Source organism: Pelophylax lessonae (assembly GCF_965119305.1).
Source record: "Pelophylax lessonae genome assembly, chromosome: 7".
NCBI classification, from domain to species: domain Eukaryota; kingdom Metazoa; phylum Chordata; class Amphibia; order Anura; family Ranidae; genus Pelophylax; species Pelophylax lessonae.
In genome coordinates, this window is record NC_138774.1 from 195,160,754 (window position 1) to 195,178,079 (window position 17,326).

General features: G+C 41.9%; 1 protein-coding gene across 1 annotated transcript in view; it reads left to right on the forward strand.

Annotated features, from left to right (window-relative positions):
• The window catches only part of LOC309560566 (ficolin-1-like), a 39,759-nt gene extending 23,237 nt beyond the window's left edge, over nucleotides 1–16,522 (forward strand). The window contains exons 8-9 of the mRNA XM_082264191.1: nucleotides 3,679–3,813; nucleotides 16,265–16,522. Coding sequence (XP_082120317.1) covers nucleotides 3,679–3,813; nucleotides 16,265–16,515 — 386 coding nt within the window. The 3' untranslated portion in view covers nucleotides 16,516–16,522. The remainder of the gene's footprint in view (nucleotides 1–3,678; nucleotides 3,814–16,264) is intronic.
• The last annotated feature ends 804 nt before the right edge of the window (nucleotides 16,523–17,326 follow it).

A 17,326-nucleotide genomic window follows, 5' to 3' on the forward strand; every position in this document is an offset into this window, starting at 1 on the left:
TCATTGGAGGGGAGCAGGCTGAGTTCTCAGCAGAGCCAGACCACGCTATGCTTTCATGCCTAGTGTGGTCAGTTTTTATTAGGAAAGAAGAGGGACTGGCAGAAACAATAGCCATTACAAAGGAAGAAATGCCTTAAAAAAAGAGATCAGGATATTTTTTCATACAAGTACATGGTACAGCAGGCACATACAGTGCATTGCAAAAGTATTTGGCCCCCTTGAAATTTTTGACCTTTTGCCACATTTCAGGCTTCAAACATAAAGATATAAAACTGTAATTTTTTGTGAAGAATCAAAAACAAGTGGGACACAATCATGAAGTAGAACGAAATTTATTGGATATTTCAAACTTTGTTAACAAATAAAAAACTGAAAAATTGGGCGTGCAAAATTATTCAGCCCCTTTACTTTCAGTGCAGCAAACTCTCTCCAGAAGTTCAGTGAGGATCTCTGAATGATCCAATGTTGACCTAAATGACTAATGATGATAAATAGAATCCACCTGTGTGTAATCAAGTCTCCGTATAAATGCACCTGCACTGTGATAGTCTCAGAGGTCCGTTTAAAGCGCCGAGAGCATCATGAAGAACAAGGAACACACCAGGCAGGTCCGAGATACTGTTGTGGAGAAGTTTAAAGCCGGATTTGGATACAAAAAGATTTCCCAAGCTTTAAACATCCCAAGGAGCACTGTGCAAGCGATAATATTGAAATAGAAGGAGTATCAGACCACTGCAAATCTACGAAGACCTGGCCGTCCCTCTAAACTTTCAGCTCATACAAGGAGAAGACTGATCAGAGCTGCAGCCAAGAGGCCCATGATCACTCTGGATGAACTGCAGAGATCTACAGCTGAGGTGGGAGACTCTTTCCATAGGACAACAATCAGTCGTATACTGCACAAATCTGGCCTTTATGGAAGAGTGGCAAGAAGAAAGCCATTTCTTAAAGATATCCATAATAAGTGTTGTTTAAAGTTTGCCACAAGCCACCTGGGAGACACACCAAACATATGGAGGAAGGGGCTCTGGTCAGATGAAACCAAAATCAAACTTTTTGGCAACAATGCAAAACGTTATGTTTGGTGTAAAAGCAACACAGCTCATCACCCTGAACACACCATCCCCACTGTCAAACATGATGGTGGCAGCATCATGGTTTTGGCCTGCTTTTCTTCAGCAGGGACAGGGAAGATGGTTAAAATTGATGGGAAGATGGATGGAGCCAAATACAGGACCATTCCGGAAGAAAACCTAATGGAGTCTGCAAAAGACCTGAGACGGGGACGGAGATTTGTCTTCCAACAAGACAATGATCCAAAACATAAAGCAAAATCTACAATGGAATGGTTCACAAATAAACATATCCAGGTGTTAGAATGGCCAAGTCAAAGTCCAGACCTGAGTCCAATCGAGAATCTGTGGAAAGAATTGAAAACTGCTGTTCACAAACGCTCTCCATCCAACCTCACTGAGCTCAAGCTGTTTTGCAAGGAGGAATGGGCAAAAATTACAGTCTCTCGATGTGCAAAACTGATAGAGACATACCCCAAGCGACTTACAGCTGTAATCGCAGGAAAAGGTGGCGCTACAAAGTATTAACTTAAGGGGGCTGAATAATTTTGCACTCCCAATTTTTCAGTTTTTTATTTCTGAAAAAAGTTTGAAATATCCAATAAATTTCGTTCCACTTCATGATTGTGTCCCACTTGTTGTTGATTCTTCACAAAAAATTACAGTTTTATATCTTTATGTTTGAAGCCTGAAATGTGGCAAAAGGTCGAAAAGTTCAAGGGGGCCGAATACTTTCACAATGTACTGTATCAGGAATATCAGGAATATGAAATGTTGGAGTAACATATTCTTTAAGTGAGAGGACCTGTCCTAATTATCAAAACTTGAGCAGTCTCAATGTTGTAATAAGAAAAGCCGCAGCCACTATATTACCACTTTGCTCATACAAGAGTTTTTTAATGAACCTCACCAAAAATGTAGCACGTGATGCAGGGATTGTTTGTAATCTGACTTCAAACTCAGTGCAGACTTTAGGGGGAAAAAAGGGGGAAAAAGTAGAGAAACAATAACACTAGTAAGAAACAAGATCTTTATTGCAATGAACCCACATTGGAATTTTTAAATCCTTTTTTTATTCCCCCAACACAAAACCAGTTCTTAGATATGCAACACCCTTTTAGCTGTCATATGATTTTCTGCCTAATACCCCCCCATCAATCACTACACATAGGTTTTCTGTGACAAATTGAGAAATCCTTCCTTATAATAAAGAATAAGTTCCCCTTTGGGAACATATAACATAACATATAACATAATATCACTATTGTAGCCGCTGCCTACTCCGCTGCCTCTAGGGACAGCAAGCGGGGAATCTTCTTCCTCTGGTTGCTGTCTCTATTTAAAAAGAAAACGCGGTCGTGTTGGGCTCCACCCATGCGCGTCATTCATTCACAGTGCTCTGTGAATGGGAGACTACAAGTATCGGCAGCATAGCTCCCAACTGTCCCTGATTTTGAGGGACTGTCCCTGATTTGGAACAAAGTCCCTCTGGCCTTCTTTCCTCCTCATTTGTTCCTCATTTTGGTCTGATCTATATAGTTGTATATAAGATGCACTATTTATCTATCAAAAAGTGTTTCCCAGTGTTAAACCTTTCATCCAACTTCTCAATTGCTACATTTGGAAATTTCAAAAGCCAATATATAGGAATAGTAGGGTAAAAAAAAGCTCTTGTGGGTTTAACTAATCATTTATTTTTGTACAATTCTCCTTTAAGGGGGCCCTGGCAGGGGCTTGCCTTATACCTACATACTTTTGCTAATAGATGTCCCTGATTCCCATCACAGGAAGTTGGGAGGTATGTTGACAGCCTTTGCGGATGTCGGCTTGTAGTTCTCAATGAACTACCAGGGCGCTGTTGAGCACTCTGGTAGTTCATTGTCTTTTCCTGTCCAATAGTAATAGTAAAAAAAATGCTTTTTAATACAGTATTTCCATCTTTTATCGCTTCTCGGCCTTTTGGCTAAGATCAAGTGTAGTACACCTTTTTCACACCTGCCTCTTGGGACAGGCCTTTTGGCTTGCACCAGAGGAATTTTTTATTCCGGCTGGAAGGCCTGCCTTGGTTCTTCACATGGCACCAAAGCACTTTCCCCACTTCCCCTTCCCCCACTTCTTTGTTTGTTAGTCTCTTTTTCTTTGTGGTTTGTCACCTGCACTATCACCTTTGTTTTCCTTATTTGCACGACTTGGAGGGTGTGGGTCCTCGGGCCCAGCCTTGAGTCTTGGGAGGGGGTGGATATGGCCTTTTGGCTTAGTTCGCCCTCTCTCATGGGGTCTCCCTTCGGGGGAGCTCCACTTAGTACTTGGGGTGGGCTGTTTCGGCAGTCCCCCTGAAGAACGGGGTCAGTTTGGTTTCGGCCGACTGACCACAAGTACCTTAAATCCCTGTCAGGAGTCTTGCGCCCCAGGGGATCGAGGTTTTGGGTCCTACCTCTTCGGAGGGAAGACCATTCGTTTTCGCACACCCTGTGCACTTTTTGTGTTCTCACTTTGTGTGTGTGCACTTTTTTATGCACCGGGTGGAGTCTTTTGACTTCACACGCTACGGGCTTAAAAAAAAAAAAATTTCCATCTTTTTATTTTAATTTTTATGCTATTTCAGGGCAGTGGGAACTGAGGGTGGACTTTCAAGACTTTGAAGCAGTGAGATCATTTGCTAAATACAGATCCTTCAAAATTCTAGGAGAATCTGAGAAGTACATGCTGCAACTGGGGAGTTTTACAAGTGGTGATGCAGGTAAGCTTTCTATATGAAAACACAAATTGGCAGTTTTTTAATTCATTTAAATCCAGGCCTGGCAATGGATAATGGAAGGAATAATTAATTTAGCACAATACAACATTTCCAGGCACTCTACCTGACTAGCCGACAAAGAGCACCTATTCATTTTTTTATTTGGAATAAAAACAAGTGTCTCAGCTACATGCATTTGCAAATAGATGTGGAAGTTGAGACACGAAAGAAAAATAACTGTTTAACCACTTGACCAAGCCATTTTTTGCGATACGGCACTGCACCTCTTTAATGCATTACCTGCATTCATGTAAATAACTTTTCACTAGTTGTTCCCCCCTCAAAATATTTACCTCATTCCAGTATTGATCCACTGCTGTGCCTGTCTGCAAAAAGATGTGCATTTATTTTTATTTTTTATTTTTTAAAAGGCAAACTTATCTTTTAAGTCTCTCCTCTTCTAGTATACCTTGCCTCAGTTCTTTGATTTGCTTTGTGGGACTAGGTCAAATGCTGCAGCCATTTATTCTGCTCCTGATCTTGTTCTTGACCTGCATCCTGTACCCTGCACCCAGCTGCCTTATATCCGCTCTCCTTGCTCCTGTACCCATTCCTGACTCCCCCCTTCCTTGCATCTTCAGTATTTTCTGTGACCTGTGCTCCCCATCTTGTATGTTAGGTTTCCTGTTACTTAGTTAGGCATTTTGGTCATATGGTTGTAGTTACCTTGGGTCTTCATGTTTACTTGTTTCCTGTTTGCTGGTGTTGGGGTGTATTTTGTCTTTTTATTAATAAATTTACTTCACTATATATATAGTCTAGTCTCAGGTTCAGAGTGTAACCATGCAGATCTATGGACACACACAGTCTGGCTTGGGAGCACTCTAACACATGTGCCTCCCTAGCAAGCAGCTTGCTATGAGAGCACACCGAGAAGAAGAGGATCAGACAGCACCAGCGGGGGACCCCAAAAGAGGAGGTAAGGGGTCGCTCTGTGCAATATAAGTGCACAAAGCAGGTAAGTATAACCTTCTTTTAATTTTAGGTAAATAATTAAGCCTTTACAATCACTTTAAAGCTTTGTTTACACTAGTGTGATTTCAGATGCTATGTGAGTTGCACAGAATCGCATGAAAATGGAAATCACATGTTTTCAATGGTGGCCATTCACATCAATGCAACTCAGCATGGGGCAATATTGGAAAAGGTTCCTATACTACTTTGGTGCAATTTCAGTGTGATTTTGGCCCCATTCAATATGCAAATCGCATCCAAGTTGCAACCAAGTTGTACTACATAATCACATTGAAAAAAAAAAAAATAATAATATATATATATATATATATATATATATATATATATATATATATATATATATATAAATTCAGCCACCTCAGTTATCCAAAATATCCCATGTATTATTTTTTAATAAACCAAAAGCTTTGGTTTATTTTTCTTTTAAAATAACAAACATGTTATACTTACCTGCTCTGTGCAGTGGTTTTGCACAGAGCAGCCTGGATTCTCCTCTTCTCGGATCCCGCTTGGGCTCTACTGGCCCCTCCCTCCTGCTGGGTGCCCCCACAGCAAGCAGATATGTGCCACTGTGCATGAAATCTTAAAGGGTCTACAGTATTATACCAAAATCTATACATATACATGCACTCTGCAGATGCCCTTAATACTGGTGGTGAATAAATAATACCGCAGACTGCATGTATATGACTGACATTTGGGTATGATATGGTTGGCCATACAATTTGCTTGTACAATTTTCCTTCAGATTTACCAAAACTATATAATATGAGGTCAAACCTAAATACTTTCAATTTGTATGCAATCAGGTAGGTCTTTGCACTACATAGTTGAAGGTAGATCTTAGGGAAATTGAATAAGAAAATTGTATAATCGATGGTCAGTTTAAGAATACATGTGCAAAGACATATTTCTACCTCTCCAATCCCTTAGTAGTTTATGTAGAGTGAATCTGCTTTGGTTCATGTATAAAATAGGGATCCTACTTACGATGTCTCGTCACACACAACGGGTGGCTGAATGTATTTGGAAGGTCTCAGATGTCTCAAATAAATTTTCCTGGCCCATCTCACGTCAGCACACACTGGGCTAACACCTCCTCTGTAGTCCACTGGACAACCTCTTTCTAGCTAAATAAAAGACAGCCCCTCCCCCACTGAAGTGTTCTTTTTTTTTTGGTCATTCTCTAGGCCAGTGGTTCTCAATTCCGGTCCTCGGGACCCACTAACAGGCCAGATTTTAAGTATTACCTTGGGGGATGCAGACTAGAATACTGCAATCACTGAGCAGCAAATTAGATCACCTGTGATGTAATTTAGTTATCTTGCAAACCTGGCCTGTTGGTGGGTCCCGAGGACCGGAGTTGGGAACCACTGCTCTAGGCCACCTGTGGATTGCAGTTGGTAAGTTCTTATCTTGCTGCAAGGATCCCCCCCTGCCGAACCTACCGCTCCATGTTCAGCCTCTCATGGAGTTGGAAGACCCTGAATGTTGGATGGTAAACCCTCCTGAAACTGGGTGCCCTTTGTGCCGGGCCGCGGGCAATGTTGCTTAAACAGCACAAATATTCTACAGGATTGGTATTAGTAAGCTCTGCAATGTCACCATTGGATTTTTTCCTGTCTTGTATAGGCAGCATGCCGCACTGCTCTCCTGGCTTTGTCTTTGGTCTGAGAGCGGCGGTGGACCACCGGTCACCAAGCAGCAGCTTAAACAGTCTTAAGGCCCATACACACGTACCGATTGTCGGCCGTAAAGATTCGGCCGACGACCGATCGGCCGATTGTAGGCTTGTTAGTATGATGCTTCTGACAGCCGACAGCGCATTTTCGGCTGAACAGAATCTGTCGTGCAAGCATTAAAATTTTTGTTGGCCAACACCAGAATGGCTGATTGTTCGCCAGTCAGTACAGATTTCGGCCGATAGACAGCAGATTTGCAAGACTGGGCATGCTCAGAAAAGAATAAAGACAAGCAAAGTTAACCATCACATGACATCACTTCTGCAGTCGGCTGTTGTTGGCCGACAAAATTCGTGTGCAGTCTTTTGCACTTTTCAACAGACAAGACAGCCCTCGGACAAAAGACGGCCGATCGTTCGGCCGACGATCGGTACGTGTGTACGGGGCTTTAGAGCCGGCAAAGGAACTGGTTTCTCTCCTCTCTGCAGTCCTGCCAGTTTTCTCTTGTGCTGTGCTGCACTGTGTTCCCGGGGGTTAGACAGTCTGACTGGTTTTTGTCTCAGATTCTGTGTCTCCTGTCTTCCTCTTGAAGGACTGCCTGGCCTCACCTGCTGCTGCTTCTGAAGTAAGTAGATGAAAGCAGAGGGGTCTAAAAGGGACAGAGTACCTGTTTTTTTCTTGGTGAGAGAATCATGATTTTTTTCCATATTTCTTTTTTGTATGAGCTCACCATACCTGTCAGTGGCACAGAAGATTAGCAAAGGTAGGATGGGGGCAGCGTGGGACAATTTTTAAAAGAGTACTCAAGGAATTCAAAGTATGGTGTTTTGCATTTTTTTTTTTTTTTTCGGTGCAGAGGCCCTAAATTCAAAACCTAAGACCCGCCACTGGTCATCTCCCGACCAGGACAATATGCATTCCTCAGATTCCCACACAGGGCGGCTTTCATGCTCCTCAAGCAGCTCACATGGCAATGGCTCACATGCGTTTAAATCAGCGCAATAGAAAATGCCTTGCCCAGCCCTGGATGCATGCAGTCTGCAGTGATGGGAAATTCATTTGCATGTATTGCCTCAAATGACAATGGATAAGGAGTGGATGCACAAATTTCAAAGCCTAGAGGCTGTAGCAGAAAGTATGCAGCAAATATCCATACCACATTCAAGACTCAGGCACAACATCACGGACAGCACACAGAGATTTCCAGATGCGAAAAAGGAAGGGCCTTCTTTTCCCATGACGATAAAGTTAAAAGCTCATTGAGGAAGAATGAGAGAGATCTGATAAGGAGACCAGACTACATTAAAGGTCTCCAAGCCTTATCCAATGAAGCTGGCTGATGCATGTTTAAGCAACGCACTTCCAGGAGTGGATGGGGCCTGCTAGTGTCTGGTGCATAAGTGTTTTTGCCTTTCAATACCTTTAGGGATCCTATGAAAAGTGGTCTTGGTTCACACCAGATGCAGTCCAATGCGTTTTATCCTGAGTAAAAGATGCATGAACAGTGTTTACCATGGATTCCAATGGCCAACGCCACACCAGTGCAGTGTGTTCCAGTACAGTCAACTAAAGGAGAACATGTTGCACTTTTTCTGTATGGAACGCATCTGTAACATGGAAAAACGCATTAAAAAAAAAAAAAAAGCACCCGAACACTTCAAATCGTGCATGCAGAAAGGCCCCTTCAACTCAAAAGTTGTGGTCAACTGGCCCGCAGACTTGCACAAAATCTATACTGTGCCAGGTTTTTTTGCCTGCTGACTAGCCACAGCATTAACTGTGATGTTTAAAGCATTATGAAATGGCCTTTACTTCCAGTGGAACATGCAGGAGTGGGCATGGTTCTGAAGGACTTAAACCTGGCTGCTGACTTTTGGCTTCAGTAGACCTAGTTTTAGGGCTGGCACATCAGGTCACACTGATGTGGGTGGATGAAGCTTCCACACAAGCCCTTTGTAATATTCTCCATAATAGGAGGTTGTTGTTTGACAAAACGCTGGACAAAGCGAGTGACTGACAAAAGAAATGTTGAGATTGTGGCCACAGTCTAACAAGAGGAAACGGCCGTCTTTTTTTTTTTCTCAAGTCGGTCAATCTTCAGAAGGGTACAGGAGGCCAATCTTATAGGCCAGGCTGAAACTTACCAGATCACACTGACAGGAGCTTGAACTTCCTTTTTACATGGAATCAAATCCAGAGCAGGCTGCTAGACATCTGGAAAGTCTTTTGAAGGTGGGCCTGAACATTGTCTTCCAGTGGGAACTAGGATAGCCTCCTTTTTGGAGGGCTTGGGAGACAAACCTCAAAGACAGTTAGCTGGGAGTACAATCACCAAATCCTTTTATTCCTGATCAACAGATCCCAAGAAGAAAGAATTACTGCAATATTACGTACAAGAATTCTACTGCAACAAGTCCATAGTGCTGCTGCCGCCAGAAGAACAAATCTGGGGGTTTCTTCCCATTCTATCTAGTACCCAAGGCATCAGGAACTTTCCCAACTGTCGGGATTTGAAGAAATTGAATGGGTACATACGCAACAAAAGATTCAAGATGGAGTCCATGCAAACTGTCATGGCGATAGCTCAGCATTGGGACCAGTTAGTCAATCTACCTGACTGACGTATATTTCCATGTACCAATCGGTGCATAACACCAGAGACATCTGAGATTTGCAGTGACCGGCTGTATTTTCCAGTTCAGGTGTTTGTCATTTTTCGAATTGACATAGCACCAAGAAACTTTTTGAACATTTTGTTGGCAGTAGTGGCAGTAATTTGTCTTTGGGGATAAGGCTCTACCACTACTTGGACAATGTTTTTGATTGTCGCAGGTGTAAGCCAGTAGGTTGCAAAGCATCACAACCTTGTCCTAGAAATCGTTTTTCAAGTTCAGTCGACAAGTGAACAAACAGGAAAAGCAGTTATTCCCTTCTTAATCTATGAGGGATCGGAGTCGTTTTTCATGCCCAAAAAATTCAAGTGGTTTTCCAAATGACTAAAACGAAGAGTCATGGAGACATAATTTATGTCAGCGAAGGACTGCATTGTCCCCATTGGGATGTTTTACAGCAGCCATTCCAGTTCTGCCTTGGGCCAGGTGGCACATTAGGGCTTTTCAATTTGCCTTACTCTGTCAATGGGGTGGGCTGCCTATGCACCAGAAGGTCTTTTTGTCTGCACAAATGAGCAAAAACTGGAGTTTTGGACCCCAGTGTCCCTCTCAGCCCAGGAGATGGAATAATTCTGACGTCGGATGCCAGTCTGCCTCTAGTCTGCGGAGACAAGTGCAAGGTCATTGGAACCTAGTGGAATGCAGATGCTCTGACTGTCTTGAATGTAAGGCAGTTTTTTTTCTAGCATTGCAAGCCTTTTCAGGATCTTACTCCAAGGGGCCCGAGTGAAGCTTATTACTGACAACAAGACAGCAGTAGCCTATATTGCCCACCAAGGGGGCGCCAAGTGTCTTTCTTTTCCTGTTACTTTTCGTAATAAAATGTTTTGCTGGACGGAGAGCCGCTTATAAGCAGTTAACAGCAGTCTACTTACTGGGAAAAGCAGGATCCACTAATGGATCAGTTATGCAAATTATTTTCAAACAATACGTACCTCAACTAGTATTGGCTCTATGGGGCCTTCCAGCGGTAGTTCTCATAGAGAGTCTATTGAACACGCATCTTTCGGTATTTGTAACAAGGTACAAAGGTGAAGTAATACAAGGTGGATTCACAGTGCCATGGTTTTTTTTCTGTTGGTGTTCGTATTCCTCCAGTGTCCTTGATTTATAAAGATTCTTCTGATCATTTGGACAGAGTACGTTTATGCCATACAGGTGCTTTCCACCTGCCGAGGAGGCCTTACTTTTTAATTGCTTCCCTCAGATATCATCCACACCACCAATCCTGTTTCCAGTCAAACAATAAGATCTTTTATGCCAACGTCAATGGCAGCACCCCTATCCAGTGAGACTCTTAATTGTCTGGCTATTGAATTGACTGGACTAGAGGTGCAGGGATTCTCATCCGAGGTGGTTCAGACCTTGAAGACCACAAGACCATGGACGCTACATATAAGATGATATGAAGGAAGTTTGTTCTGTTTGCCCAGCAAAGTTTTTTTTTTCCTCTCTTGTGTCCCCAGCTCTAGCCAATATCTTGGACATTCTTATATTCAGCGTTTGAGGTTGGTCTGGCATACAACTCAATTAAAGTACAGGTCTCTGCCCTTTTTTCAAGCTGCAGATAGGAGGAAGAGCCATTGAACAAATGCTTCATGCAGGCTGTAATCCATATAAGGCCACCAAGGAAATCCTTTTTCCCATCATGGGATTTGGGCTTGGCTCTTAAAACACTAGTACAGGCACCCTTTGCTTCAATAGCTTCATTTATATTGTGGTTCCCAGTGGTAAAACTAGTACTTCCGACAGCAGTTGCTTCAGACAGAAGGATTTGGAGATTGCAGCACTTTCCTGCAAATATCACTTTTGTGTCTTTTTTACCAGAAATAATGATACTATGTCCATCTCCAAGTGGTATCCAGTTTCCAGGAAAACCTGGGGGCAGTCCATCCAAGCATTCACATGGAGTAACTGAGTACACAGCAGGAAGACTTTAGGTCCTTACACAAGTTGCTAACCATGTACTTGGAAAGGTCAAAGACATGAGAAAAGTGGACAATCCTTTTTTTTTTCACCGTCGGGTTCTTGAGTCTTCTTCTATTGGTTTACCGGGGTGATTAGATTGGCATGCAGGAAGTAGGCCTTTCTGAACAGGGGCAAGCTTCTTTGACCAGAGGGGTGGCGGCCTTTGGGGCAGTTATGCCAGGATTTCAGTGAAGAATATATGAGAGATGGCTAGCCCTTCATTTGAATTTACATGCTAGGCGTGCAGTCAGCAAGTATGTAAAGTTTGGGACGAGACATATAAATTATTTTTGTCTTTGGCATCTTTTCTTGGATTGTTAATGTTTTGCTTTTCATGTGTTCTTTCCCACCCATTTATTCAGCTAATTATATCCCATTGTGTGCTGACGGGAGGTGGGCCAGGAATATGGAAAATTGTTATCAAATACTTACCGTAATTTTCTTTTCCTGGCCTATCCTCACGTTAGCACAGGACTCCCTCCCTAGTGTCTTGTTGCAGGCTAGGTTATCGAACACTTCAGTGGGGGAGGGGCTGTCTTTAGCTGGGAAGAGGTGGTCCGGTGGGCTCCAGAGGAGGTGTTAACCCATTGTGTGCGTGCTGACGTGAGTATAGGGCAGGAAAAGAAAATTACGGTAAGTATTTGATAACAATTTTCCATAATCTTCTAGTGTATACACCTCGGTTTGAGGTTTAATAGGCCATTTGATGTTTTTAGGTTTAATCTATAAGAGAAGAGGTAAAACATACATGGTACTAAATCAATTGAGAGCAGGCTTACTTAAAAGCTAGCCTATTCATCTCTAAGATGCAATCACATAAAATATTAGGACTGGTTCACACCTATTCAGGTTGCAGTTTGCATATTCCAGGTGCATTTTGCGTTTTTCAATACATGTTTTTGTGTCCATTGAAGTCTATGGAACCAAAAACCAGAAAAAAGTCCCTGGCCCTTTCCTTAAAATGCATAGATGTGAAGGTGACCCATAGGAAGCCATGTTAAATTGACTATAGTGTGTCTCATTCAAAACTGAAAACGCACTAAAAAATGCATAGGTGTGAACCAGACCTTAGAGCAGGCATGTCCAACCTGCGGCCCGGCGGGGCCCCATGCGGCCCGGAACCGCAGGCAATGCCGCCCACTGCCCCCTGACAATTTTTTGTTTTTTGCTGGGGAGGAAGGAAGTCGAGTCAGGGGCACGGCCACGGCGGCTTCCAACTAACTGTAGGCAGAGGCTGCCTCGGAGGGGATCATCCACTAGTTGTGTTAAATTAGTGCTGAGGGGGGGGGGGTGTGGCAGCTTGGGAAGGGCGCAGCAGCGTTTTATTACTTATATACCTTAACTATAGTATATATTTTATATGCGGCCCAAGAAAATTTCTCTACACTCAATGAGGCCCAGAGAAGCCAAAAGGTTGGACACCCATGCCTTAGAGGGACAGGAAATGGCAAAAACCTAACAGAGGCTTTAACAACTTGAGCTCCGGAAGACTTTACTGCCTTCATGACCCGGCAATTTTTTGCAGTTCAGCACTGCGATACTTTACCTGGCAAATGGGCGGTTATGTAATGCTGTACATAATCAAAATTTATATAATTATTTTCACACAAATTGAGCTTTTTCTTTGGTGGTATTTGATTACCACTGGCCTTTTTATTTTTTGTAATATAAATGGAAAAAGACAACATTTTGAAAAAAAAAAAAAAAAAACATAATATTTTCTACATTCTGCTATAAAACATATCCAATTAAAAAAAAAAATGGGGGCAAAATATATATTGCTACATGTCTTTGGTAAAAAAAAAATACGAATAAGTTTATATTGATCGGTTTGCGTGACAGTCATAGTGTCTAAAAACTATGGTATAGATTCTGTAATTTTTATTTATTTACTGTATTTTTTCATACTTCTAATGGTGGCGATCAGCAACTTAGGTCTGGTTCCCACCTAAGCATTTTTTAGTGCGTTTTCAGTTTTGCCAAAACACACTACAGTCCAATTAACATGGTTTCCAACGGGTCAAGTTCACATCTGTACATTTTATGGAAAGGGCCAGGGAATTTTTTTCTGGATTTTGGTTCCATAGACTTCATTGGCTCAGAAATGTGTATTAAAAAACGCAAAATGCACACGGAATATGCAAACTGCAACCTTCATAGGTGTGAATCGGGCCTTAAAGGGGAACTGCGAAGGGGTAACATCTAGGCAGATCAAGGGGTTAAATGTGTGCCTAACAATGTTAAGTGTGTTTACTGTGTGGTGTTTTACTTAGCAATGTGCCAGTTTTTACTCCCTACTTTGCTGGGAGAAAAAATACGGCACATCGCTGTACAAAGGGAGCCCTGTGTTTTTTTTACCGAAATAGGGCTTTCTTTTGTCATTTGCTGAGCCAATCAGCAAATGCCGGCCATAAATCATTGACTGGGACCTGTTGATCAGCTTATCCTGCAGCGAATGGCAGCACTGTCTTCCAGGTTCATGCAGGCAAATAAATGTACTGCGGCGGGCCGAAAATTGGTTAAAGTGTATCTAAACACAAAAACAAAAATGTATTGTATTGCAGTTTACCATTTCTTAGATATAGTGGCTGCATTCGTTTTCATTTTTCAGGCTTTTTATTTTTACCTGCTAATCCTGTAGATAATGCACTTCATGTCTCTTTGTGGCTATGCTAATTTCTACACTACACCCATAAAAAGAGCCATAGTTGTCACACCAGCTGGACTTCATACATGACTGCCTTTCTATATCTCTATAACATGGTGCATTATTGGGACTGCAGGCGGTCCCTGGGTTACAAACAAGATAGGGTCTGTAGGTTTGTTCTTAAGTTGAATTTGTTTTTAAGTCTGAACTGGTCTTTTTAAGTTTTTTGGATATCATAGGGAAGGGTTAACACCCCTGTAATGTTTGTTTAGCTGTCTGGGCCCCTGTGCCGAAGATTTCACCTCACTTTCTGTCCCTATGACAGAATAGATTTTGAAAATTTTGGTTGTGGAAACAAGGATTGGTGATAAAGCTTCAGTGGAGACACCTTTTTCCCATGAGAACTCCTACAGGAGTGAAATTTCCCTTCCTAGGTATAGATTTCCTCTTACTTCCTGTTGTCTCCCTTCCCTTCTTCCTGTTGTAAGTAGGAGTCGTTTTTAAGGCTCCTTTCACACACTCCGTCCGTCGGACTGAGTCCGTTTTTCTGCCGATTCCCCGCTAAGTAGGAGGATGGCAGCTGTGTCTCCGCGCTGTGTGCGGAGACACAGCTGTCAGTTCCCTATGCATCTCTATGGGGGAAATTGGATGGGAACGGACCGTCGGTCCGTTCTCATCCGATCCGATTCGCTGGACGGATGGAAAATAGGGTTTCCATCCGTCCAGATTTGACGGATCAGATGTCAGCGGACATGTCTCCGCTGACATCCGATGCCCCATAGGAATGCATGGGGGGACCGTTCAAATCCGCCAAAAAAATTGACAGGCGGATCTGAACGGTCCGCCTGTGTGAAAGGGGCCTAAGTCGGATGTTTGTAACCCAGGGACCACCTGTAGTAGTTTACACAAGGAAATGTGATTGAATAAATAATGCTGCACTACCTTTATAAAGATCATAATAAAGTCCTGAAAACCTCCCTTAATTTATGTAAGCTTAGCTTAAAATAAATAAAAGCCTTCAAGAACATCAATTATCGTGACTCTTGTCTTTATCAATAATGGTGATACCTCCTCAGGGGTCAACTCCAGATGCACTTAATGGATGTAAAAGCAATGAACAGAATAAAGTTTTCAAAAGAAGAAGGACTTTTTAGGCACCAACACTCAAATCAACTAAAATGTGAACATCTTTATTCAAAAATTGGTCAATTATAGTTTATTATGTTGGTGTCCACAGTGCCACCTTGTGGTGACATACCTCTCTGCTTAAAAATAATGAATACTTAAAAAAAAAAACTACTATCAAATAATAATAACCCTTGAGGAAGTCATGTGACAGTGGTGAAACCTGTGGGGGAAGAGCAAATTACGTCATCGTCATTTGGAATTATGGAAGTGATATATACCCAGCAAGGTGAAACTGGTCTTTTTGCTCCTTAAGGGGGCACCTAGCTAATCTAAGCTTATAATATAAATACATTTTTTTTAAAGTGTCTTTTAATTTTACATTGATTAGGTGCATTTGAGGGGTTTTAGCATTACTGATCATCACAGGTCATGATATTTGATCCAAAGTAAAATAAAGGGTTATATTCTCAACTAGAGGTTGCGCAGGAGTTAACACAGTTATTTTTTTACACAAGGAAATGCTTGTGACAAAGACGCCATATTTTTGCTAATGGGTTCCCCCGTAGATGTAACTATTTGTTCTGGTGGTGACCATTGTCACAGAGACAGAAAAGGGAAGGGAAATCCAAAAATGATGAATTGTCATCTGAACAATCCAAACGTTAAAACTAAAAAAGTTTTGGCTTCATATGCATTTTAAATATTTTCAACGAAATTAAAAAACTCTCTGGGAACACAGCTGAGGAATTATCAACTATAAAGGCTCACTCACACCTATTGTTTTACTAAGATTGGGTTCACACTGGCGTGAACACATACATTGCATGTAATTCTCACCGCATTGCTGTGCACATCACATGTGATGTCTGTGCGATGCAAATTCAGCCATACAAACTGTATAGATGAAATTGAATCGCATTCGCACCAAAATGATGGAAGACCCATTATTGGTCCGCACTGAAATCGGATCGCATGGGTGTTCACACCCATGCAATCCAATTCCTGTACCATTTCACAGTTCACACTGCGATTTGTGAATCGATCTGGGGGTGTCATTAACTTCACATTTACACCCACAGCTGTTGACAGATGTCACTATGAATTCAGGTGCAATGTGGGAACCCGCACAGGATTTTTAGAGTTTCCAGCATCGCAAAAGTGTGAAACCAGTCCCAATCAGGCAATGCAGGGTCAGTACTGGAGTGGTGGGCAATATGGCTTATTTACTGGTGAAGTTATGAGAGTCTTATCTCTTGTAGTATCTCTACTATATCATAGTAGACTGGTTGATTATATGTGTCACATTAATGTCATTCATTCAGGAGACTCAATGACACCTCACAATGGGATGAAGTTCTCCACTACTGACCAGGATAATGACACAGACCAACATCACGATTGTGTCCAGATCTATAAAGGACCCTGGTGGCACAATCAGTGCCATTCTGCCAATCTGAATGGACAGTACTTGCTAGGAAACCACGAATCCTTTGCTGATGGTATAAACTGGCAAACTGGCAAAGGCTACAACTACTCCTACAAACAGTGTGAGATGAAAATCAGACCTATGTAATAAAAGGCAGGCTCTGTTTTGCATACTCTGTAATAAACCTTTATGGCTTCTAACTGGGTGTTCAATTGCAAAAAAAAAAAAAAAAAAACATTTTTAAAAAGTAAATCCACTTTTGTTGAAAAAAACAAAACAAAAAAATGTTCCCTCTGAGTGACCTATGTACATTGCGAAGATTTTAACAAACTTTGTTGCAGATTCCTACCTTTTGTTATTCTGAAGAAATAACTGTTTGTTTTTCTGTGTCTGTGTCGAGTGAATCTGTATGGGAGCGGTTTTATAATTATCAATCAGCTGCTGCACCTGCAGGGCTCTAAATAGGGAAAATAGCAGGGTCTGCATCCCTTAGACATGATTTCCCTCTGGGAGTATCTCATCAAAAATTACATTTCTCTTGCAGGGAGGCCCAAAATCTGAATTGTATCTTAGTGCAGACTTCTGGGAAAATCAGGAAGCCAATCACACAAGCAGGAAATAACATTTCCAGGGTGCGTTCTGTACACCATCTGCGTACAGAACACCTCCAAGTAGCCATATTGCATTGTATTTTACAGAAAATGACAGCTCTGCAGATTGAAAAGTAAAGGTAATTTTTAGAACATTCCATTGCAGTATGACTTGTGTCGCAATTGTATATGCTCGATTTTTATTTTTTTGCTATTGTTTTCCCCACAAAAGTGGAGTTACTCTTTAACTATACTAGGTATGTATTTTTATGGTTTACACCAACTAGAGGTGTCAATTACAAATCAAATTTCTGCATTTGCAGCTACACCCCTGTCTAATGTGATAGCCTCATATGACACAAGGCTTC